Here is a 26001-nt window from a genome sequence, read left to right on the forward strand (position 1 = left end):
GCGCCCGCTAACTCGCCACCAGGAGATAATAAACAGGTCTCAATGAAGATATCCGATGTGGAGTACGGAACACATAATATAAAAATTTTACCTTCCAATAAAATTATTATTATGTTTCCTATCCACATCGGATATCTGAGTAATGCCTTCCTGGCAGGCTACTAGGCTACTTTTATGCCGACGGTACTTCTCCTCAACAATGACATGGCGGTGGCGAGTGGCGGGAAGCGAGCAACGGTTCGCAGGAAGTGGAAGCGGAACTACGTCACGGCGTGGGGCGGAGCGACTACATAGACGCTAGCGGCATCATTGGTCAACGATCGCGTTACTCTCTCAATGAAGATATCCGATGTGGATAGGAAACATAATAATAATTTTATTGGAAGGTAAAATTTTTATATATTATAGAGGGAAATGCTTGGGACACATTTTTTACTTAGTAACTTTTTTGGACTCTTTAGGAGGTGAGGTGTCAAAAGGAGGGGGGTTTGGTTTGAAGGTCACATATTTCGGTTTTTCCTTGTGACATGAGCATAGGAACATAGGTTTTACGAAAATAATAAGCAAATACTTATTCATTTTAAGTGACAGTTTTACCAATAACATTGACTTTTTATGTACCTACAAAAACATTCAAAAAATCTAAAAATGAAACAGAAGAAAAAGATTTTTTTGCCTATTTTCTTGAATAACTGCTAAACTATTTATCCTAAAATTATAAAAAAAATTATTTGAGATTCTTACGATGAGCTCTTTAATTTTATATGTAACATGATATAGTTTGAAAAACTTTATTTTTAAATTGTCTGTTTTACCCCCCAAAAATGGCCTCCATATTTAATATTAATTTATTTTCGTTACACGTCCATCTTTGGGTCACAAACTTACATATGTGTGCCAAATTTCAACTTAATTGGTCCAGCAGTTTCGGAGAAAATAGGCTGTGACAGACGGACAGCCACGAGTATAAGGGTTCCGTTTTTACCTTTTGAGGTACAGAACCTATAAACGGGGAACAAGGCGCGAAGGCGTCAACAATATGCGAAATAGACGCCACACTCGCGTTCGCGGCTTCGCGCCGCGATTCGCGCACAAGTGTGGAGGGTCCTCCAAATATCGTAAAAATTGTAGCTTGTAGCAAATTTAACCAACTTTCATTTTGTGTAATGATCATGTCGTTATAACGCACAGTTTCCGAGATATAAGCGAAAAACTGAAAAATGTAACCTTCAAACCTCTCTCTTCCCCCGGCTCAAGAGCTACGGCCGGGGACTTTTGATATGTTCACCTCCTAGATAGTCCAAATAAAGTTAGGTACAAAGTCAAAAATTGTGCTTAAAGCATTTCCCTCTATAAGTACCTTTTTTTGAGAATTCGTTGCCTGGCTTAATTTTGAGTTATTTTTTGTTATCATCAGAGAATTTTTTGTCACAATTTGCCGCCCCTAATATCTTGCCGCCCTAGGCCCGGGCCTACTGTGCCTTATGGGAAATCCGCCACTGTCTGTCGCAATGCATGATTTATGAATCCATGCCAAATTGCAGCTTTGTAGCACTAACGATCACGGAGCAAAGCCTCGGACAGACAGACAGACCTGGCGAAACTATAAGGGTTTCTAGGTGACTACGAAATCCTAAAAAGGATTAGGTATATCAAAGCTCGATACTCACGAGAGGCGAATGGAGTTGGACGAGGATAGGTACTGCCAGCGGTCGCCGGGCGCCTTCTCCCCGCACAGCTCGAGCGGCGGCCCCGGTGACTCGTACCAAAGCCGCAGCACTGCCGCCGGGCAACCGCGCTCTGTCGTCAACCAAGTACATAATACATCACCAAAATTACCTACACTATTTTGTATGTTAAGCGCTGGTGGCCTAGCGGTAAGAGCGTGCGGCTTGCAATTCGGAGGTCGCGGGTTCAAACCCCGGCGCGTACCAATGAGTTATTCGGAACTTATGTACGAAATATCATTTGATATTTGCCAGTCGGTTTTCGGCGAAGGAAAACATCGTGAGGAAACCGGACTAATCCCAATAAAGCCTAGTTTCCCCTCTGGGTTGGAAGGTCAGATGGCAGTCACTTTCGTAAAAACTAGTGCGGTGTGCCTACGTCAATTCTTGGGGTTGTCAAGCGGACCCCAGGTTCCCATGAGCCGTGGCAAAATGGCGGGATAACGCGAGGAATAAGACTATTTTGTATGTTGATATTGATCTCATTTTAGCGACCTGTGCCATGTGTGCGGTGTGTCAGAACTTACCGGTAAGATGTCCCTCCACAGCGAAATGGTCAAAATTGAGCAGCAACCGCTTGCCGGGGCGAGCGGTGACGAACCAGTTGCAGACGCGGGAGGCGGTGCCGCGCGCGGGCGGCTCGTACGGCAGCGGGAACCGCGGCGACGTGATCGCGCCCCACTCGGCGCCGGACACGTTGCCGCCACAATCGCCGAATATTGATTTCGCCGGCTGAATATATCAAACCGACATATTATAATCTGTGACTCACTGGCATATTTCATAAGTTTTTGGAAAAAAAAACATTTTTGGTATAAGCTTTTATCGCTGACTGTACTTTTCTTACGACAGATAACTAATACTCATCGAGACAATTCTAAAAACCCCTAAGACAATTCAGCCACCCCCTGTCTCCATCATCAGATCAGCTCGATGGTACCATAATATTGCATTGTCATCCGATTTACACATGCATGCAAAATTTGAGCTCAATCGGAAACCGGGAAGTGGATCAAATTTAACTTGCAAGATTTGACTACAGACAGACAACGGGGCAGGTAGAAGTAAATAAAAGCTTGTAAAAACGTACGTTTCTGACTTGATTATTAAGCAAACAGCCTTTTAAAATAAAATTAAAACATGCAGAGCAGTGACTTTAGGAATTAAGATCTACTGATAATCTCAGCTCAATTAATGATTGCTATAACTACAGCAAGTAAGAGACCTCAAAGACCTGCATGGAACACCCCTATGGACGAGAGGAAAGACTGTGAGCAAAATGTCTGTGACCATAAAGATCGAAGTTAGCGCCCTTACCTCAAAAACATATCTCGCTTTAAACCCGGAAGCGACGTTCTCCGCGTCGGTGTGCAGCGCCAGGCGCAGGCCGAGCGCGCCGCGCGGCGAGCGCAGCGGGCCCGGCGTGGCCACGCCGCACCAGCGGCCCAGCGACACGCGCGACCCCTCGCGCCCCGTCCACCACGCCTCCACCCAGTCCTCCGTGCATGTTGCGCCGCTGTTCAATGTAACACTCTTTAATACGAGTAGATCTCATGTTTTAATGCTATCTACACCTACGATGCAGCATTTGGCTATTTGGAGGTATAATAACTATAGCAATTATTATTAAATTCGATGGGGTAAGATTGGGTGTTTTTTATTTCGTTTGACACAGTTGCTGCTGAAATGACGGTCGGTGAATTATTTAGGTTTTGGTATTTCGAAGTTAAATGGGAAATTATGCAACATAAAATTAAAAAAGAAAATTAGGATTATTTTTGTCATTTCAGGTTTAAAGTTGAATTTCCTATATGTTTAGATAATTAATGAAACATACTAATTGGGGTCAAGATTAGAGCTGATAGGTGGAAAGATAGCGCAGATTCAGGTATGAGGGATTAACATTCCTCCTAACTTATATTAAAACCATGAGCACACACCCGTATAGACCAGCCGTGGCATTCCAGGCGTCGGCCCTCATCTTGAAGTGGTCGAAGACGACGGTGACCTGCTCGTTGGGCGTGGCGTCGAGCGTGTAGGTGCAGTTCATGCGCGAGGGGTAGTTGGAGGGGTAGCGCGGGGAGTTGAACTCGCCGCGCTTGCGAGCCTCCGAGCGATACGTGAACGCGCACTCGCCGGTAGGCGCCGCCGTGCCCGGCACGCGGTACTCTGTAACATGGTGGCGGATAAAATTCTAAATAATTCATCAGTTTCATCACCCATGTCTACTAACACTACGACGTAATGCGAAATGCTCGAGATATATTTCATCAGAGATGTGGGTGACTCAATGAATCTTAACGCATTCACTGCCAGCGCGTTTTACGCACTACACCTGTAGCCAATTTTTTTCGATTTTTAGCGAAAAGCAGGTAGAAACAGAGAACCCGCTAAGCGGGTCGCTGGCAGCTGGCAATGAATGTCTTAACACATTCAGGGCCAAGAACCCGACTGTCGGGTACACTGTTCGTAGCGACTACATACGGCGAAACCGTGGCTACGCGCTACGACCGTAACATAAATTTGTTAAACTCGACGACACACAAATTCAAAAGAGAATGTGCTACGTTTACAAACCAGTCTCAAATGTGTATTTGGCCTTGAAGCCCCTGCCCTGCAGCTCGCCCGAGCTGAAGACGAGCACTAGGCGCGGGCCGTCGGAGGTGAGCAGCGGCGGGTAGGGCGGCGGGCCCGGCAGGGTCTCGCCGCACAGCTCCGCGTCGTGCTTGTCGTATGAGTCCGTGGCCTCCTGCCCGCGCAGGTACACCTTCAGGTACCCGTCCGAGCACGCGCTACTGCACACACCAACATCGACACATCAGCGAGCGTTCCAATCACCATACACTTCCTGTTACGCCGTAAACTTATCAAGTACAATACAGGCTTGGTGAATTTCACAACTGCATACCTACGTTTTTATACAATCACTTTGCCTTTGCATTCGGTGGTCAACGGCATATGTGATGCGTGAATTCGAAAATTAATGATAGAAAAAAAATATTGCACATTTATCACATATACATTAAAATTTTCGGTGTATCCGATTGATTCAGAGTTTCTGAGCATATTTACTTAATGCTTTAGACTGTTTTTTAAAAGTTTAGATATATAGGTTCAAAAATAAGTGTATGCACTAAAAACTTACTCTGGTTTAGGCTTGTCCGATTTTGGTATAGAAAAGTTTTGAAACTCCAGTCGCACCCGTTCCAAGTTTTGTGAATCTTGCATACCATATATAAAATATCTGCAAGGAAAATATTTTAATTATTAATCTGTTAAATTTATACACATTTGTCTCAATTTGCTACATTATTTTACTTACCTACAAACAACTTTTTGTATATAGGGGAATGGATAATTTGGATGGTACACGAATCCGGAAGACTCCTTCTTACTGAGGATCTTCTGGTCGCACTCGGAGCCCCTAATGTGCTCGGCGTCGTGTTTACTTATAAAATCTGTCAACATAATACATAATCATCATTAATAACTTACCTGTACCTGTCGTAACGTCAAAAATGACTTTAATCAACCGTTAAATTGCTTCTCATAAAGATTTGGCAATAAAAGAGTGACATGTGCGCCAAATTGTACCACTACTTCTACAACCTTTAAATAACTTGTGTAGGTAATGTGTAAGTAATCGAATTATCGAACGAGCGAATAAAGCAAAGTTCTTACATTCCAATTGGAAACATCTGTCAGCAAGGGGCACATCCGTGCATTTCAAAGGTATTTTAGCTTTTCATCGAGATATTCGAGACGAACTACTAAGTACTTGGTTAGTACGAAGATTCTTATAGTTGAGAGTGGACAGAATAAATAGTTACAGGCAGATACTGAAGCAAAGGCTCGACTTGATTTTATGGGCAATCAAACACTACTTGATGAACTAATGTGAGGGGATGAGCTAAGCCGTAGCACGTGGTTGAATTTTTGAGCTATGTAGTGGAAATCGTATTAGACGTTGGATTACAGTTATAGTGAGAAGCTAACGCGGTTATTACACTAATGTGGTGTGTGAACATGACACGCCCTACCCTACGTATTTTCCCACTCGTGACCGCGCGGATCACCAATGCAAAGACTCACTAAAATAATCAAAATACTGACCTAACTTAACAAAACTCTCAGAGAACTCGAAGATTCCCTTGAAGCCGCGGTTCTGCGTGTTGGCGGAGCGCGGCAGCGAGTAGAAGGTGACCAGGAGGCGCTCGTCGCTGGAGTAGAGCACGAGGTTGCGCTGCTGGCCGCAGTACGTGCCGACCACCGCGGACGTGTTGTCTGGCCCGTCGTACACCCGCACCCAGTCGAATGGACAACTACAGGCAATTTGATTAATATGTGACGTCCCACGGGTAAAGGTACCTTATGGCGGTTGGCGCTTATGCTATTATTAACGCCACTCCAATATTATTGCGGCGCTAGTTGACGTAAGCGCCAGCCGACATAAGGTACCTTTTGCCGTGGAACGTCACATATAGGTACCTACATGAAGTAGAAAGACTGAACATTAATTAGTGGACTAAAATGTTTCGTTGAATGGCAGAAATAAGTGTGTACAGGAAGAATACGTTTCAAATCATATGTAGTTGTACAATAAGTAGGGAGGTCTTATACCTACTTATACAGCTCATTTTATATAGCGCTCGTTATGGCAACCTTTGGATGCCGCTCCAGAATCGATTGTCAATTTAACAAATTGGGCTACCAACGCATTATCGTAATTTGAGAGTCACTATTTGCTTATGTAGAGGACACGATATTGATAGCAATATCACCGCTCGACATTTTAACTTAAGTTTAACATTGTATTTTCGCAACTCGAAACTATAACGCTTATACAAAGTGTTACAAAAATAGTGTGCATATTCGGTATCGTGTTCTGATTAGGAAAAAGAAGAAGAAAAAATTTTGATGCGATATAATTTTGGCCTTTGTATTGCGGGTTTGGAGATTTGGTCGACTTGGACGACCTGCCCCAGTAAGAAAAAACGTTCGATTGAAAATAGTTATTTGTACAACAAGAGATCAAAGTTTGATATTTCTTCGAGTGCTTATTTTGAGTCCCGTGCAAGCGAAAGAATCTATAATAGATTCACGAGCGTAGCGAATTTAGAATCTTGAGCGTAGTAAGGGATTCAAAAGCGCACGAGATGTAAATAACTTTGATCTCGTGTAGTACACAAAATTTTTCACCCTAAGCAGTGAGAACATACCTAGAGGGACAGAGATAATAGAACCCAAGTATATCGAACTTGTATTAGACCCCGCATGTTGAAATGACATTTGACTATAAAAGTCACTTGAATGACATTTTGTCTCACTCAGTGAGCAAAATGCGATTTTGCTCACTCATAATGTCTCACTAAGTGAGCAAAACGCGATTTTGCTCACTGAGTGAGACAAAATGACTCAGTGAGCAAAATCGCATTTTGCTCACTGTTTTTAAGAAGCAAAGTACCAAAGTTGTTCGAGCTGCTGAGGTGAAAAAAATCTTGTACTACTTTTCCTCATCAGTACACGATACCGAATATATGCCCTTAAACGATCCCCATTGTTTTGTGAAGCCTTGTATTTTTCGGCCATATTGTTGAAAATAACATAGTCATGATTGTTCGCTTCCGATAGCTGATGAGATTTTAATACATACCTATATCAGAAAAGCGTCGGGTACTCATCGAGTTCTAAGTATGGTTGTACGTAATATGTACTCACTGAGGCCCGCCGAAGAACAGGTCGAAGTCGCGAAACTCGAGCCGGATGCGCTGCCCCGGCTGCCCGACGAAGTGGTAGTTGCAGTTGAGCTCCTTGGGGTACACGCCGGGGTACGTGGGGGACAGCAGCAGACCTGTCTTGCGCTTGCTCGCGTCGATGATGAACGAGCACATGGTGTTCGGAACCGGCGTGCCGATCTCGAACTCCGCTGGAGATGACAAAAGTTCATTGGTTCGATTGCTAAACCGCCCACGCAATATGCTTTAAAAGTGCCAATGATGTACAGAAATGACAGTCATATTTTCGGCAAAATACAGGAAAGGTTTCATAAGCTCCTATTTACTTTCTTAAGCCTTATAAGGGCTTAAAATTACATAATATTATGTACTTATACATTTTTCGCACAGGAGATCCGCGATCAGTCTCTATCGAATAGGTATAACAGGTGGCCTAGCCAAGGTGACAATCGCTATCGCTTAGACATTATGTCTCTCTATCACTCTTCCAAATTGGTGCGACAGTGACAGTTGCGTTTCGATCGCTACGGAGCGTAAGCGATCGGTATCTTGGCTACGCGGCCAGCATTATAACGCTTTCTCTACCAGCGCGAGCTAAGCGCTTACGCTTGTAGCCGATAACGTGATTTTCTCGCTTTATAGCGAAAAGCTCCTATGAACAGAGAACCCGCTTAGAAGATACTGACAGTGTATGTGTGAAGGTGGTACTCACAGGCGTTGATGAACTGGTAGGAGCCGGTGAAGAGCGAGGGCGGCGTGTAGGGCTTGTCGGTGTAGAAGGAGAGCGCCACGGCGCGGTGCAGCGAGACGCGGCGGCGCGGCGGGATGGGCCCGCAGTACCGCCCGCCGAACGCGGAGTTCACCAGCTCGCCCGCCTCCAGTGACGCCATCTCCGAGTATATGTCCATGTACTCGTGCATGCATCTACGTTTCATAAACGGCTTTTTTATGGGAAATATACAACTACTTTAATAACAAAACTTCCGTGAGACACAGACATATTAAATATTTTAAGAACGGGTCACTCATGTATTTTAAGTCGTAAAACGCTCAACATGTTTCACTCCGTACCGAGGAGTGTCATCAGGAGCTTGCGTTTACGGTGACGGACCGGCGCACGGGCGCAGACTGCGGGCCGCAGCTCTCCGCGCCCGATGACTCGGCGCAGGCGCCGGTGGCGGCAGGGGGAGCGAGAAACTACCCTCGTTTATGGCATTATTGTCAAATGATGGGTTGCACACAACACTCACTATAACATATACGTCATATAATATATACGTCATTCGCTAATGGTTCGTCCATACTCCTCGTCAAGCTCCTGATGACACTCCTCGGTACGGAGTGAAATATGTCGAGCGTTTTTCGACTTAAAATACGTGAGTGACCCGTTCTTAAGATATTTAATATACAACTACAAATAAAGACTGCACTGTTTTTCCAAAAGTTCAGTATTCTTTGATTTTTATTTTTTTTGATAGGTAAGAGCGATTAGAAGGGGACTAAAGATATGGCGCCCCGCACACAACTTGAAATAAATAGCCACTACTGTGTCAATCTCTCTGAAAATATATTTCTGTTTATTATTTAATTAGATAACATATTGTTTATCATATCCCTCGGCAATATACTTAAATTAATACACGTGTATATGTAACGATTATGCAACTGAAAATTAGACATGTCTTTGTGATTCTTTTTCTATCGGCTAACTTTACCCTTTTCCGGTTTTGGTCTGCCCTTGCAAATGTAGTCTAGTTTTTGTGCATTTTTATAGTATTTGCCCTTGATTAAAACATGTTTTAAAAATTCTGTATTAAAACTAGGTGCTACGTTCGAATCGAAATATATAACTTTATAACGAAAAGCGGCTACGAAAAGAGAACGCGCCCAGCGCGCGGTTCTCTGGTAGTGAATGAAAAACATTTCAAATAACTCGACCGAATCATTTGCGACATGAATAAAAATAAATGTCACGACCAAAATGTTCTCATTGGCAGTTGAGCAGAGATCTAAACGACAGTGGGATGGATGAAGATTTTCAATTTAACTATTACCGTTACCTATATCGACCCTTGACTTAAAGACTGTCCGGTCTCTACCAGAGGCCTCGAATCTGATCCACATATTTTAGGAATAGTGTTAAATAAACGAGTATCTCAGCCAAGGTCGCGCTGTTTGACCCAGTTCCCATCCGAGACGGAAAACATGTTTGCGTCGTCTTTATTTCCGCCAAGGGTTACCTACGTATTAATAACTCTGAAATCTTTTCTCGATCAGAAATGGAGAAATATTCATACCGCCGATATTACTCGGGCCCGAATAAAAGAATAATAATAGAGGAAGCGCGCTTCCTTCGTATTGACATGGATATTGTGTTACGCTATCCTTTATGCCTATGTATAAATCATAAAGCATTTATTACAACAATCATAAGTAATACATATAAATGTGTATATACAGAGTGATTTATGAGACATGAGCAGGACTAATCCTGTACACTCGGTAACTGATAATTGATCGATCACCGTCGTATTTAGGTGAAACAACCACACTTTTTCCTATATTTTAACTTATTGGTGAGGGCAAATCTAATTCTCTACAACCATGGTCACCGTACAAGACCTAATTAATAAACATAAAACCTCTTTAACCGTAAAGTAACCAGACCGTGATGACAGTGAAAATGTTCAATTTGACACAGAGTATCGGTACCTAGTTTAGTATTCTAATTTTAGGGTAACCATGCATGTCGTAAAAAATAATAGCTTTTTTTTTCAACACGTCTATATAGAAAATTAACGTTAACCTTGATCACTAATACTAATACGAAGCAGTTGCTTATATGTAATTTACAAAATGCGCAATGTTAGTCCTGCCCACGTCTCCTGAATCATCAAAGAAATGGCTAGTAGTGCCTTACATAAACCATAATTTTATATGGTGCATGTATCTAAAATATCTAAATAAATATAGGTGAATCTTGTGGTGAATCTGTAAGGTACTTACGCTGGTAGCTCTCCCACCGCGGCGCCACTGAAAACATAAAAATAATACTTAGAAATTTATGGTATAGGTAAATAAATAGCAGTTAGTATAAACTATGTTATATCTGATATATGTAATGCATTCCGGACAGTATGACATGCTGCGAAGTTATAAACGGCTATTACTACTAGCTGATGAAGTGCATATTTCAAATGATAAAAACTGTTAAGGAAAATTATAAGATATTAGATGTACCCAAATTAAAAGGTTGGTACATAAATTAGCATTTATTAATATAGTCTTCCCTGAGACACATATGGAATAAACACACATGTAGAGTACCATTTTGTACCATTTGGAGTTGAAACTCTAAGTCCATGGGGTCCCAGCGCGTATAAGTTGTTCGCATAAATTTCGAAGCGTCTGGTTGACGTACCTAACTAGTGACTGAAGAGCTGGCGGCTACCTCGCACAACATATCAGCATTGCGATACAGCGAGGAAATGCCGCCAGCATCCTTGGTACAATGCCTCTAGGGCCTATTTTAGATTTAAGCTAATTATTAATTTCTTTTAGTAATTTCACTGTATATATATTGTTTGTAAATAAGTGATTTACCATATGGAATTTGAAAAGAACTGCATCAGTATCGCACAAAATGTTAGTATTTTATGCTGCGGCTGCCGATCCAAGAATTTTAGATAGCAAGTTTTGAAAGAGCTTATGATATTTTGTTAAAAACATCACTGGCATATTTTGCAGAATAGGTATTCGACGTAAAACTAAATGAATAACTTAAACTGCATCTCGTTGCAGCTCTGCATTTCTGAGAGCGTAATTAAAATGTCTGCACCTAAAGCCAAATCGTAGACCACACACCAGATGAGTAGTATCGACTATATGATGTATAAATAAATAAAATAAATAAATATTGGGGACATCTTACACAGATCAACCTAGCCCCAAACTAAGCAAAGCTTGTACTATGGGTGCTAGGCGACGATATATATACTTATATAGATAAATACATACTTATATACATAGAAAACACCCATGACTCAGGAACAAATATTAGTGTTCATCACACAAATAAATGCCCTTACTGGGATTCGAACCCAGGACCATCGGCTTAGCAGGCAGGGTCACTACCCACTAGGCCAGACCGGTCGTCCGAATATACGTGTTATGTGTGTGGGAAAAGATAGGATTGTTGTACCTAATTATACAGCAAACTACAGCTAGGTTGGTGGTATGTGTAGGCAATCAGAATCTGACATTTTGTTCAGTGCTCCAGAGCTGCGAAAGTAAGGTGTACTCACATTTTATTTTAACTTCTGTTTTTATATTACAGATACTGAAATGACAGTTCGATTGCACAATCAGCTATCCAATCATTCTGGTTTTATCGTGGTTAATTTTCACATTGATATAGAAGAAATTAATTTATTATATAAATTCTGATATAAAAAAAGACGAGTCATCTGTAGAGATACCCGGCCCAGGGGCCCCATCCGCTATACAGAGTTCTATGCAAGGAGGATAGCACTTTATTACAATATAAGAGAAGAGTTGTGAAATGTATTGGGTCCCATAGGAACCGTGCGCTTTGGAGGGTCTGCCTACATGTACCTAAATTGCCAAAGCAAGTGCTAACATCTACCGCTCTCGTCGGTACGTTTCCTTATGCATAGTAGGTTCTGCCTTCTTGTGAGCTACATCGGAAGCATAAACGACATATTTACGCCTCGCGCCAAAAATCTGACGCTCCCTATATTTCATGCACGGGGCCTATACATCTCTATGTGATGACACCTGTCAACCTGCCTTTCGTGATTGAAAAATATTAATGTAAGGCATACGCAGAGACCCAATGGCAGTAGGAGAATCCGAAAGGACGCCGAAGTTGAAGAACTAGCTGCTGAACCAAACATCATTGGTATGACAAAGGAGCAAAGCCTTCGGTGGCTCGGCCATCTTGAGCGAATGGGAGGTGATCGGGCGGTGACAAGAGCGTTAGAGGGAAAACCGATAGGACGCCGCCCGGTCGGTCGACCTAGGTATCGATGGGCGGATGTGGTGGACGCTGATCTGCGCGAGCTCCGGGTTGAGAACTGGCGAGAAACGGCACAGGACCGGGATCAGTGGCGAGCAGTCGTGTTGGAGGCCAAGACACACTTTGAGTCGCTGCGCCAGAGGAGAAAGTAAGTAAGTAAGGCATACGCACTCGGGGGGCTTGCCGCGCAGATCGAAGGTGCGGAACTCGATGAGCGCGCGCTGGCCCGGCGCCGCGAGGAACGTGTACAGGCACTGGCGGCTGTGGTTGTTGGGGTTGACGAGCTCGGGCGCGTTGAACGTGCCATTGGTCAAGCCGTCGCGGCTCACGAACGTCTGGTCGCACTCTGCAACACCAACATACAGTTTTCATTTCTTCTGTTCGAAAAGATCACTTCAAACAAACGGATTGAACATTATTTTTGACATTGGGCTTCGGGAAAATGGTTTTTTCTTCCCTGCAGGAGGGATGAAAAGTAAAGTGTGGTGTAACCCTTGCATCCCATTTTACTCTCGAACTATAGACGGTTGTAGAAGAAGTAACATCACATCTCATGTTCTTTCAACCCTGCGGTCACATTTTTTTACCCTTGGCTAAACAACATTGTGTCTCAACTTATCACTTAGGTACATTTCTGTATAACATTTACCGTATACATTCAAAAAAGTTTAGGGCTCAGCGAAACATACTTTAGGGATTTCGTACGTCGTAAAATAGTATTTAAAACTTATGAACAAATATTAACTCACATTTTCGTCGGGTAGTTGCACAAATCTGTTTTGACATTTTACTGAGACATCCGTTAGCCGCGACCACTACCAAAATAAAGGTAATAAAATAAATTCGCGATAGACCCTCTATAAATGTGAGTTAGTATGTCGTAAGTATAGGTTGTCAAAAAAAGTTCTTTGTCAAAAAAGTTATGATTATGAATCACCGTTTCTATTTATCAAAAGGGGCACGGAACCCACTTCAAACTCTCGGTCCTCCGCCTCGGGCGCGCTATTAAAAGTTCCATTAAATAACACTCCTTAATGAGGTTTTTAAACGCCTAACACGGGAAAAAAGTAAGCGAGAAACAGGCCGCAAGTACCGCGTCTTCCAACGTCGAGGTTTCATTAAAACTTTTCATCATGCCACCGGGAAAACAATTTAAGTACTTAATGTGAATATTTTAAATGTCGGTTGAGAACAACCGTACTCGTAAGAGTTGCACTAGTTTTAAGCTGCATGGGTCATGTGATGACAAACAGGTCAAACTTTAGTAGTTAAGTAGGTACCAACCCTACCTACGTACAAGTCCTGTACTAGTGGTATCCAGAATTAAGTATAGGCAGGGTATAGGTTACAAAAGGGATACAAAAGTCACTATCAGTAGAAATAAATTGATAACCTATTTGTAGTGACAATTGACGAATGAAGTTAAATAATCTGTACGTTAAATTCTGCGGCATCTCAAAAACAAATGAAGTTGAAAATTGAATTTTCAGATAAAGAATGTAAGGTATATGTTTGCATTAAATTTTTATTTGAGATACCGCTAATTGGCTTAATAGACAATTTTGAATAAAATTTTGAGGGTCAGCGGGAAGTGGGGCGTAAATACGAAAAGGTAATAATGCCGAAAGACCTCTTTAAATGCGAGGTGTATATTTTTCCTTTGTTTGCGGAGTCATTTTGTCCCGTAAATGGTTGAAAGACGAATACTTACATTGAGTTTCCAGAGAGTTCAGTGTGTACTATACTAAAAATCATACCTATCAACTCTTTAACGAGTGGATTATTTCAGTTTATGTCCTTAATTTCAATGACAAACGAAAAAGAACTTTAAAAAGAATAATATACAATACATAAGTCGTAGCATTTTTCCAATCGTATAATCTTTACTGAAAATGGCTGCGAAATCTATCTACGTTACAAATGTTTCATTACAATAAATATTGACGGCGACTGTTCGATTTAAGTTGTAAAAGGAGACTCACACGCCGCACGCACTTATTTAATTGAGTAGGTATAAATAAATAAAATACAATTGCTTATTGTCTTTTTCGAAAAAAAGACACGTTTAACTAAACGTTGACCGATTAAAAATGTTTGAAGTTGTTTAACATGAAATGCGACTCTACGTTGCTCATTTAATATTTCCACAATTCAACTGTAACTAGCCTCATGAAGGACGCTACGCTACGATATTTTACGCTAGGATAGATTGCTACTTTGCTAGAAGACAAAGTGCGAGTGCTCCTGACAGAAGACCATTAATTACTAGACAAAGCGAGCGTAAGTGGTTAATTTACATGTTAGAGACAATGATAAGCGCAAGAGACTTTATCTCACAGTATTAAAAGCTATTGTTCAATGGCTGGTAATGTACCGTTGAACGCGACGTGGCATAGTGGAGTGCACTGTTGGGTAAACCTTACCCTACCCTCACTTGCTTGAAACTTAAAGTGGAAAGGTGATGTACTGATGTATACGATGCTACCTCCAATATATACAATTGTGCGGGCAATTCCCTATGAATATAGTTCTTGTCACTGTTGCCATGGTTACGTTCTCCTGGACCACTCTTAAAACCTTCGTTTTATGGTATTTCGATTCAACAAACATGCATTTATATGGTAGTTATAAGCATGTTAGAAGAATCTGATACAATTTTTTTCCTAACTATGCTACTTTTGTCCCCTGGTTGACGGGATAAAATAACTACAAGAAATAGTTGATCCACGCTACGCCTAATACTAGGGCCAATGTATTGCTGTTTTCAAGTAGGTGTTATAAGTTATAATTCGACAATAAAATCGTATTAAATTATAGTGAAAACTGTCAGTAAAAAGTGGCCGTCGGCTTAATTCAGCATCGCGCCGAGCTTACTCAGAGCTGTTAGAGCAGCCATTAAAACTTCTCTAAGCGCGCGCCTCGATTAGCAAGTTCCTCGGGATTTACAACTCCGGGTGACGGAAAATGTATCCAGTGTGCTAATAGTAATTATCTGGCAAATATGTTTTTACCTATTTTAACCTTCAATAAAAATAGTATCATGATTTTCTGGTTACATCAGCAGTACCATTTCACCAATTGTTGGTTTCCGACTTACTCTAGTAAATTCACTAATTACCTACTATAAAAATACCCAAAACACTATAGGTATAATATCCGTCCGTAGATAAGCCAGACGCACGAAAGTATACATTATGAAAGCAAACGTCAAGCGTTATCTGGTGGTTGTGCAGGCGTTAATCTATGACAAAGCCCTCATGCTAAGGCTGGTTGGGGGCACGGGTAATCGGGTATTGAAACAAAAGACTATGTAACACAATGGGCCCGTTTCGATTTCGAATGCCATTCGTTTTTAAAGGACTATAAAAATACGAGGTGAACAAGCGGCCAAGTGCCAACATTTATCGAAATGGAATGTTATAATAGGTATGTAAGTACCTCGGTGGGGTGCCTATGTACCTAATAGCGGCCCGCAAAATATTGTGATGTGTGATATTTTCCATTTCCCTAATCTAATGTGTACCTTGCTGCCGAATGACGAGCTCTATACCTTATTATTAATACTTTTAATGTTCATATGTACTTATACAGGTGAGGTTATTTACTAAATATATATTAAATTATTGTGCTGATATATTTTAGAGAATAATAGGTTTTTTTAACAAAGGACATCTAATTAGTGCTTGTGCCACTTAAAGTAATATCATTCGTGCAGTGTACCGGGGTTGAGGGAGCATTCAATTTTACGCTATAATAGGATCTCTTTCTAAGATTTAAAGGTGAAATCATGATTGAGGTTAGCAGTTAAGTGTAATAGACATTTGACTATCGGCCTTCGGCCAACTTTAATTTAATTTGTATATGAATAGCAATAAGTTAAGTATTTAGTAAAATTATAATATTTTAATATAAGTCGCTTGTGGGCTAACTTTTAAGTGTTTTATTAATATTTCAACGTAATCCAGCAAACCAGATAACCGGTTGGCAAAAAAAGTACTAACCGTCCAACTGGGTGAAATGTCCGGTTGACAGGTTGGTAATAGACGATCGCTATCAGCTAGCAAAGTTCTTGTTAATTTCAAATTTGAATGTGTATAAGAGACCTTATTACATCGTTCTGGATAATTATTTATGGAAAACGTACTTGGAAGTTTAGTAGGCGAGGGGTCGGCGAGCGCGGATCTGGTCGAGAGCTCCAGCGACTCGCCCGCGACCACTGCACAGAAACAACACCACGCGTTAGAGTTAGAATGCTGCTCGCGACCACCTAACGATTCCTGCTCTCGCGGCCCGCTTCTAACTTTAAGATACGTCAATTAATAGATCTAGAAACGATATGGATTAGATGTGTCAGTGTCAAAAGTGACGTTTTAGTGTGAAGAAACGTCACATTTGGCGCTGACATATATAATCCATATAGTTTCTAGATCTTTGGGGTGCGAGGCGGCAATCCACGCGACAAGGCATTTTTCAATGAAGCACGAGCACAGCGATACTGTCATCGTGAAACTAGACTTGAAAAATGCATTTAATTCTGTCGAAAGGGATGTAATTCTACAGCAAGTAAAACTTCGCACCCCCCACCTGTATCCATTTCTTTTTCAGTGCTACGCCTTTAAAAGCAACCTTTTTTATGAGGGCACTGTAATCGCCTCACAGGTCGGAGCACAACAGGGCGATCCATTGGGGCCTCTCGTATTTTGTCTGGCAATCCAAAGTCTGATAGCGGCATTAGAGTCGCCTCTGAATGTCTGGTACTTAGACGATGGGACCTTAGGAGGTGACTCTGATGTCGTATTTAATGACGTTGCCAAGCTTTTGCCAGCACTACGAGCTATTGGGTTGGAGGTGAGTTCCTCAAAGTGTGAGTTGTATGCTTGCAGCCCCCTGGCGTTAAGCACCTTGTCCAAATTTGAATCTTTGCTGCCGGGCGTAAAGCTTATTAGTAAGGCATCTTTTGGTCTTCTTGGTGCGCCAATTTTTCCTGAAGGTGTAAGTTCGATGCTTCAGGCAAAGACATCCGCTTTGGGGTCTTCCTTTGAACGTTTAAAGCATCTATCGGCGCATGTATCTCTTACGCTACTGCGTAACTGTTTCTCGATGCCGCGCATAACTTATTCTCTGCGGACGGCGCCCACTTGGATGTTTAAGCAAGACACAGAGGACTACGACACCGTGCTCAAACAGGGTCTGGAAGGTCTATTAAACATCCAATTGGTCGATGAACAATGGCACCAAGCAACACTCCCCATTCGGTATGGGGGTTTAGGTATCCGTCGTATGCATGACATTGGAGTTGTCTCGTTCCTTGCTTCCTCTCATGCTTCGGCGGGCCTTGTGGCGAAGATTCTCTCCATGAACAGTGGCAACATCTGCCTTCCTTTCCTGCAGGAGGCCCTTGACGAGTGGTCGACTCGGTCGTCTGGAGGGACGCACCCGGACAACCCTGCTTCACAGAGACTCTGGGACGACATCTTGTGCGAGCAAACATATTCGCAATTGCTGGCTCAAGCGGGCAGGATTGAAGATGTGGCTCGGCTTAAAGCGGTGGGGCAACCTGAATCAGGGGCCTGGTTGCAGGCACTGCCTTCGCCACATTTGGGGACCCTACTCGACAACGACACCCTGAGAGTAGGAGTCGCCTTACGGCTGGGTTCCAAGGTGTGCGAGCCCCATCGCTGTATATGTGGAATGGCGGTGGAAGCGAATGGGCACCACGGCTTGAGCTGCTCCCGGGCTGCAGGGCGGTTCCCGAGACACCATGCGATCAATGATTTGATACGTCGCACCATGGTCTCGGCGAACGTGCCTTGCATTCTGGAGCCTCAAGGCTTAAGCCGTACAGACGGGAAGCGCCCGGACGGCTTAACGCTGGTTCCGTGGGCCAAAGGCCGCTGCTTGCTCTGGGATGCAACCTGCGTGAGTACTTTTGCGCCTACTCATGTTGCTCCCGGTAGCCGGCTGGCAGGCGCAGCCGCGGCAAATGCCGCGAGGCTCAAGCGATTAAAATACGCCAACCTGGAACCAGCGTACGATTTTGTTCCGGTCGCGGTGGAAACTGCGGGGCCGTGGTGTTCGGAGGCCAAGAGGTTGATTAGAGACTTGGGGCGGCGTCTACGTGACAGAGGAGGCGATCCCCGTTCAGGCTCCTATCTAGTCCAACAGATATCGCTTGCCATCCAGCGCGGTAATGCCGCTAGCATCTTTGGCACTTTTGGGCTGGGTGGGGGTCGGAATGGGGCTGATAGTGTAAGTAGGATAGTATATTAGTAATATGTTTAGATTTTAAGTTAGGAAATTGCATGTAAATTATTTAAGTAGATTTTAAGATTGACTTTGTATTTGTATTTGATGAATAAATATTATTTGGTTTCTAGATATATTAATGTCGTATCTTAAAGTTCGAATCAGGTCGTTGGCGTTTTAACACTCTAACGCGCTTAAGCTCTTTTACTATTTGTAACCTTTTTCAAAACTACTTATCTATTTTCAGACAGTTCAGTTGATGCACGGTAATAAATCTATCTATCTATATATTTATATATATAGATAGATGTCCTGACTGACTGACTGACTGACTGATTCATCAACGCAGAGCCGAAACTACAAAAGCCAGAAAGTTGAAATTTGCACACCAGATTGCATTTATAAAGTGTACAAGAGATAAGAAACGATTTTGAGAAATTCAACCCCTAAGGGGGTTAAAAAGGGGATGAAAGTTTGTATGGGGTTAAAGTTTTCTTTTAAGCGAGGAATTTGAAACTTCGTAAAAAGATATATTATTAAAATAAAAGAAAACTAATTTCAGCGTTATTGAAAATTCATCCCCTAAGGTGGTGAAAAAGGGGTTGAAAGTTTGTATGGATATCAAAAAAAATTTCAAGTGGTGGACTTGAATCTTTGTATTTAGGGATATTATTAGAAGACAGGAAAAGTAATTTCAGCGTTTTGTAAAATTCATCCCCTAACAGGGTTAAAAAGGGGTTGAAAATTTTAATCCATTACAAATGCTTTGAAACTTCGTAGAAAGGCATAATAGCCGATTACAAAAAAAGTCATTGCAACGTTTTTTGGAAATTCAACCCCTAAGGGGGTTAAAAAGGGGATGAAAGTTCGTCTTCGGGTGCAAATTTTATTTTAAGCTAGGAACTTGAAACTTTGTAAAAAAGTATCAAATTCAAATACAAGAAAACTAATTTCAGCGTTTTAGAAAATTCATCCCCCAAGGTGGTGAAAAAGGGGTTGAAAGTTTGTATGGATATCAAAAAAATTTTCGAGTGCGGGACTTGAATCTTTGTATTTGGGGATACTATTAGAAGACAATAAAAGTAATTTCAGCGTTTTGTAAAATTCATCCCCTGACAGGGTTAAAATGGGTTTCAAAGTTTAAATCCATTACAAATGCTTTGAAAATTCTTAGAAAGGCATAATAGCCGATTACAAAAAAATAAGTAATTGCAACGTTCTTGGAAATTCAACCCCTAAGGGGGTTAAAAAGGGGATGAAAGTTCGTCTTCGGGTGCAAATTTTATTTTAAGCAAGGAACTTGAAACTTTGTAAAAACGTTTTAAATTAAAATGCAAGAAAACTGATATCAGCGTTTTTGAAAATTCATCCCCTACGGTGGAGAAAACGGGGTTGAAAGTTTGTATGGATATCATACATTTTTTCGAGCGCGGGATTTGAATCTTTGTATTTGGGGATATAATTAGATGACAATAAAAGTGATTTCAGCGATTTGTAAAATTCATCTCCTAGCAGAGTTAAAATGGGGTTCAAAGTTTAAATCCATTACAAATGCTTTGAAACTTCTTAGAAAGACATATTAGCCGATTACAAAAAAAGTAATTGCAACGTTTTTGGAAATTCAAGCTCTAAGGGGGTTAAAAAGGGGATGAAAGTTCGTCTTCAGGTGCAAATTTTAATTGAAGCTAGGAACTTGAAACTTTGTAAAAAGGTATTATATTAAAATACAAGAAAACTAATTTCAGCGTTTTTGAAAATTCATCCCTATGGTGGTGAAAACGGGGTTGAAAGTTTGTATGGATATCATGCATTTTTTCGAGCGCGGTATTTGATTTTTTGTATTTGGGGATATTATTAGAAGACAATAAAAGTGATTTCAGCGATTTGTAAGATTCATCCCCTAACAGGGTTAAAATGGGGTTCAAAGTTTGAATCCATTACAAATGCTTTGAAACTTCTTAGAAAGACATAATAGCCGATTACAAAAAAAAGTAATTGCAACATTTTTGGAAATTCAATCGCTAAGGGGGCTAAAAAGGGGATGAAAATTCGTCTTGGGGTGTAAATTTAATGTTAAGCTAGGAACTTTAACTTTTTGGAAAAAAGGTAATAAATTAAAAAACATGAAAACTAATTCAAGCATTTTTTTAAATCATCCCCAAGGTGGTGAGAAAGGGGTTGAAAGTTTGTATGGAGATCAAATATTTTGTGAGTGCGGAATGCGGAACTTGAATCTTTGTATAAGGGCATAGGTACCTATTATGAGCAAACGTCGGACTATAGGGGGCAGTTTGAGGGCAAGGTAAGGTTTACAAAAAAATCTTAACTTACGTGTATTATAATGTACCTAGTATTTGTAACATAGTTAAATAAATTAGTTACCCGTTATCATTTATTCATCTTTAACACAAAATAGAAAAGTACAGAAGTCAATCACATGTATGTACTTTACTTTTCATACCTACGCTCGGCGGTCGCTCTAGGGTTGCGATTGTTGCGAACTATGACTTATGCACAAAAAACTATCGTGGTAGTGGCACTCGTATCTATCATATCGTATCTCGTATTTAGTTGTTCGATTTATTGTTGAGGATGAAACGGGAAGAATGGAAATATAAATTAATAATAACATTAATAACTCAAATAGGTATTTTAATTTTAATGTCATTGTTATATTACAAATTTGCCACAGAAAATATCTTGCGATGATTCCGAGATTGGCGAAATACACGATTATTATATTTTTAAGTGTAATAAATTCGCATTCTCATGTACAATGTAATAAATTCGCATACGCATTCTCTCTGAAACCACTGGTAGCTTAAAAAACGACAATTCACCGTTTAATGTTGAATTTAAACAACCGTCCACTGTACAGTTATAATAACTTTTTGTTTTGTTTCTCCATTATTGCACTGCACTCGCACTGGTCCCAACCTGTCCGAGATATAGTGTCCGTGAGCAGTGTCTATGTGTGCGTTGCTCGAGCGCGCTTTGTATGTAGATTGATTTCTGTACCTATTTGTTTTGTGTCTTTAATGTGTAAATACTCTTTGAAGTGATGACTGATAGCAGTGATAGCCCACTGAAGTGGCCACTTAAAAAACAAATAAATAGCTGACATGCATCATTATGACTGTTGTTCATACTTATATTTGTTGGTAGAGTGCCGTCTAATCAATAGAAAGATTTGCTTTATTTGTTACATTATAAATACTAGGTAGGTACCAAATACTAAGTACAAATACTCGAAAGTGAATTGATTGATTTGCGAACCTTACCTATCATTCTGACATGCCACGAAAATGCCCGCTGGAGTCCGACGTATGATTATGAGAATACAAGAAAAGTAATTTCAGCAACCAACATCAAAATCCACTTGACTTAAAACTTCATACAACTTGCTAAAAAAGAAAAGTACCTACTTAATTTCAACATTTTGGGTTTTAACAACAACAAATTATAGGTATTAAAGATGTAAAATGTTGAAGATAAGATTCCACGCGGACGAAGTCGCGGGCAACAGCTAGTCTTGTATAGCTCGATGAAACTGCATGGCCTAATATAATACCATATAACGCCAAGTGTCATTTGAAATTGTGGGTCGTTCAACTCAAGGCGTTAACTGGTTGGAACGTTATAATACTTATAATTGATTCCCTGATTCCGCGCCTTGCGAGTAGATATATTTGGCATCTAGTTGTAATAAATAATTGTAATTTTAATTTAGAATAGAATTAATTGGCTAGATGATGACGTTTTTATTAATAAGTATCAGTAGATACAAATAACTGATTTGCAAGACCGAAGTGATCCCATAAGTGTTCCGTAAACAAAGTTTTGTACGGAACACTAAAAACAGTAAGTTAATGTCAACCACACAATCTACGAGAACTTGATTAACGCATTCAATGCCAACGTTTTCGTAGCTCTACACTCGTAGTCGTAGCCGATTCCAGCGTTTTCCCGCTTTGATGAGGGAAACAGAGAACCCGCCGAGCTGGCTCTCGGCACTCAATGTGTTAATACATAATACTTACTATGCTTGTAATCTATTCAAGTATGTATAATATGTATGATAAAGGACAGCTCAAACTTAGGGTATAAATTATCGTAGCGCGCAAAGTATCAAGGAGTTTAAACTGGCAACAATTTATAAATAAGCGAGTGAACTTGGACAAAGTTTAGGCGAAGTCGGGACTAAGGCCGAGGCCGGCTGCAGGTGGCCTCTTTGTCAATGAGAATTTAATAAAAGCCGTCCAACTGTTTTACTTAATTAGTTTCAGTGCATAAAAGAGGCTATTATAGAGGGTGATTCATGAGACGTGAGCAGGACTAATCCTGCACACTCAGTAACTGATAAATTGATAATTGATCGATCACCGTCGTATTAAGATGAAACAAGCACACTTTTTCATATTTTTTTAATTTTTGGCGAGGGCAAATTTAATTCTGTGCAATCATGGTCACCCTACAAAATCGAATTAATAAACATAAAACCTCTTTAACCGCAATGACAGCATATTGATTACGAAGAAAACAAAATGTCAAACTTGAATGACATACGAGTTTTCAAAAGTAACCAGACCGTGATGACATTCCATTTGACACAGAATATCGGTAGTTTAGTATTCTAACAGTAGGGTGACCATGCATGTCGTAAATAAATTAATAACTTTTTTTTTCAACACGACTAGAAAATTAACGTTAACCTCACTAATACTGATACGAAACAGTTGCTTATAATTTACGAAATGCGCAGTGTTAGTCCTGCTCACGTCTCCTGAATCACCCTGTATACAAAAATAGTACATAGATAGTCGCATGCCTTTTGTTCCGTTAGATATAGTCGTACTTAAGTATAGATTTAGTGAACTCGTTTTCTCAACTTGAAGACTAACCCCCTGATTCATAAAACTTTATGGGCCTGATTTACTAGTTAAATTATGTTTTATCCCTTTCAAAATATCCCGTCAAAATGACAGATAAAGACAAACCATTCGTATCGAATCGATATGTCCCCTTAAAAGGCTTGCTACACGGTCGCCGACAAGCCTTCTAACCGTCTGACCTTGGTCTGTCCTTGGTCAGTTTTGGTCAAATTTTGTTGGTAACAACTGTCTACACGGTCCGGGACCGGCCAAGGCCACGCGGTCTGGGGGCTTGTCGGCGACCGTGTAGCAAGCCTTTAAAGAGGAAGTATGTCGTCCACATATGACTGTAATATATTTTCTAACAACTTTGTTAAGTTAGCGATACTCAATAACATTGAATCCTTTGAGCCTAACCCAGCCTGCATGCCGCCCTTCCGGTCCGAGCGGGCGACTATTTCCGTCGCCACAAACAACATTAACCTTTAAAATCTACTTCTCTCACATAACAACTATTTATTTGCGAATACCCTACATTCAATTGTGTACGTATTTATAACTAGGTATTTATTTATATATATTTAAAATAAGTACATAGTAACTTTTTACCACGTTGATAAGTAAAATCACCCTTGTTCAATCGGCTTATAGCCTGGTTTGTCGGTTTTTTAAGAAAATTAGGAGGTAAATGAGAAAATATAGGTAGTATAATATTTTGGGGCATTTCTCAGGAGGGCCGTTTTTACGTGTCCGGGGCAGTAATTGATTGAATTTACTGTTCAATAAATCTGAATTAATTTAGGCATGATCTTCAGCTTATATTCTGTCTGGGACACTATCAAATTATTTATTTATTATTTATATAATACAAGAAAAAGATATTCAAATGCCAAAAATGATGTTCGGTGGGCGTGTCCCGCACCCAGATTTTATGAAACAAAAAATTATTACTCAAGATGGGGCATTAGATCGGAGTTATTATGGGTATTCACGCATAGGGTATTAGTTAGCTTATCATATTCTTTATATCACAATAATATGCTTGCTCAACACATTGAATAAAACCAAATTTACGATGTGTCCCGGGCTAGTGACTGATATCGGTGTAATTTGCAAAACATGTCAGTACTCCTTCAAAGTTGTAGACCAGGAACTCAGTGTCTCATACATAGTATGCTTTAGTTGTGCCTTAACCGTTAAATAAAGTAGAGGTACAGTCACAGTACAATAAAGTGATTTTTTAAACGTTTTTCCGTCCTTCGCTGGGTTTGGTCCTATGTTTTTTTGAGATCGGTGGTGCAATTTCCTCCGAAAGTTTTAGTGCAATTATCGTTATGTAAGTGATTAAGAAGTCATTGAAAGTACGTAAATCCACCATTATTACATCTCCTCTGTATCGTTCATGCTATTTCTGTAATTGCTAAAAAGCGATTAATTTTGATATCGCTGGTGTTGATTTCCCTGGTTTCGGTGGATTTTTTGACCACCGATATCAAAAAAGTGATCACTGAATTCAAATCCTGCTTTGTAAACTAGTTTGTTGTACTAATTTATCATGTCTAAAAAGTGAAAGATACGTTGTACAAACGTAAAATTATGTTTGTAAGTAAATTATGTCATAGTAGGTACACAAAATCACTAGTTCACTATGAGTAGTTTTTTAAACCAGAGGTATAGACCCAATGTTTCTTTCTCTGTCTTGATATTCTTTTCCAACCAATTAAGTAAACGAACATATCGTTGTCCTCTATATCACCGGAGGCCCTACACCTCGATACCTTTAAACATGTCAGCCATGTTAAATAAATGTAGTCAATTAGATCCCACTTCTTTTAAAATAACTTGTGTATGTAAGTACTATGCAAGGTGAACCCAAGGGACAGGATGTACAGAACAAGGGATTAAAAATAAAATAGCATTCTAATGTCGAGATCGCTTCAAAGGCACTGAGCGTACCTACTGATCGATATTTCTAAAGGATAGCCATAGACACAAATTGAAGACAGCAAATGTTTTAACAATCCTCAATGTCTTATGTCTTTGTCAACAACTTTGTTACAATTTAGCTCAAGTGTTTGAGGGTGCTGGAGATCATAATTAATTGGTAATTGGATCTTCAAGCATTACTCTACTACTTCAAATATTATAGTTTTAAATTGACGGAGTTCACGCTTTTAAACTCTTTTATTAAAAAAATACTTGTTTTCCGTATTGCATCATATTGCTTTATAAGTACATTAAATATTTAATGAGCATTGAACACCACTCAAGAGTGTATTGTTTATCGGGTGCAGGTAACATAAGTTTTTTTTAGATGCGTGTGCAGTCGGATTGCGTGAAACAAACATCTTCTCCTTCATGGATATAATAATGCAATGAATAAA

General features: G+C 40.5%; 1 protein-coding gene across 4 annotated transcripts in view; it reads right to left on the minus strand.

The window, feature by feature from the left end:
- LOC134677630 (dorsal-ventral patterning tolloid-like protein 1) overlaps window positions 1-26001 on the minus strand; it is a 135625-nt gene that overhangs the window by 13316 nt on the left and 96308 nt on the right. For 2 of the 4 annotated variants that reach the window (XM_063536092.1, XM_063536104.1), the window contains exons 4-16: window positions 16645-16716; window positions 12672-12846; window positions 10469-10495; window positions 8175-8386; window positions 7446-7653; window positions 5841-6049; window positions 5050-5185; window positions 4873-4971; window positions 4305-4522; window positions 3668-3896; window positions 3045-3243; window positions 2255-2459; window positions 1671-1800 (exon numbers count right to left, since the gene is read on the minus strand). In XM_063536092.1, the coding sequence (XP_063392162.1) occupies window positions 1671-1800; window positions 2255-2459; window positions 3045-3243; window positions 3668-3896; window positions 4305-4522; window positions 4873-4971; window positions 5050-5185; window positions 5841-6049; window positions 7446-7653; window positions 8175-8386; window positions 10469-10495; window positions 12672-12846; window positions 16645-16716 (2119 nt within the window). The remainder of the gene's footprint in view (window positions 1-1670; window positions 1801-2254; window positions 2460-3044; window positions 3244-3667; window positions 3897-4304; window positions 4523-4872; window positions 4972-5049; window positions 5186-5840; window positions 6050-7445; window positions 7654-8174; window positions 8387-10468; window positions 10496-12671; window positions 12847-16644; window positions 16717-26001) is intronic. The other 2 variants (XM_063536098.1, XM_063536112.1) reach the window with 1 other exon arrangement.

This window comes from Cydia fagiglandana, chromosome 2 (assembly GCF_963556715.1).
Source record: "Cydia fagiglandana chromosome 2, ilCydFagi1.1, whole genome shotgun sequence".
Lineage (NCBI taxonomy): Eukaryota > Metazoa > Arthropoda > Insecta > Lepidoptera > Tortricidae > Cydia > Cydia fagiglandana.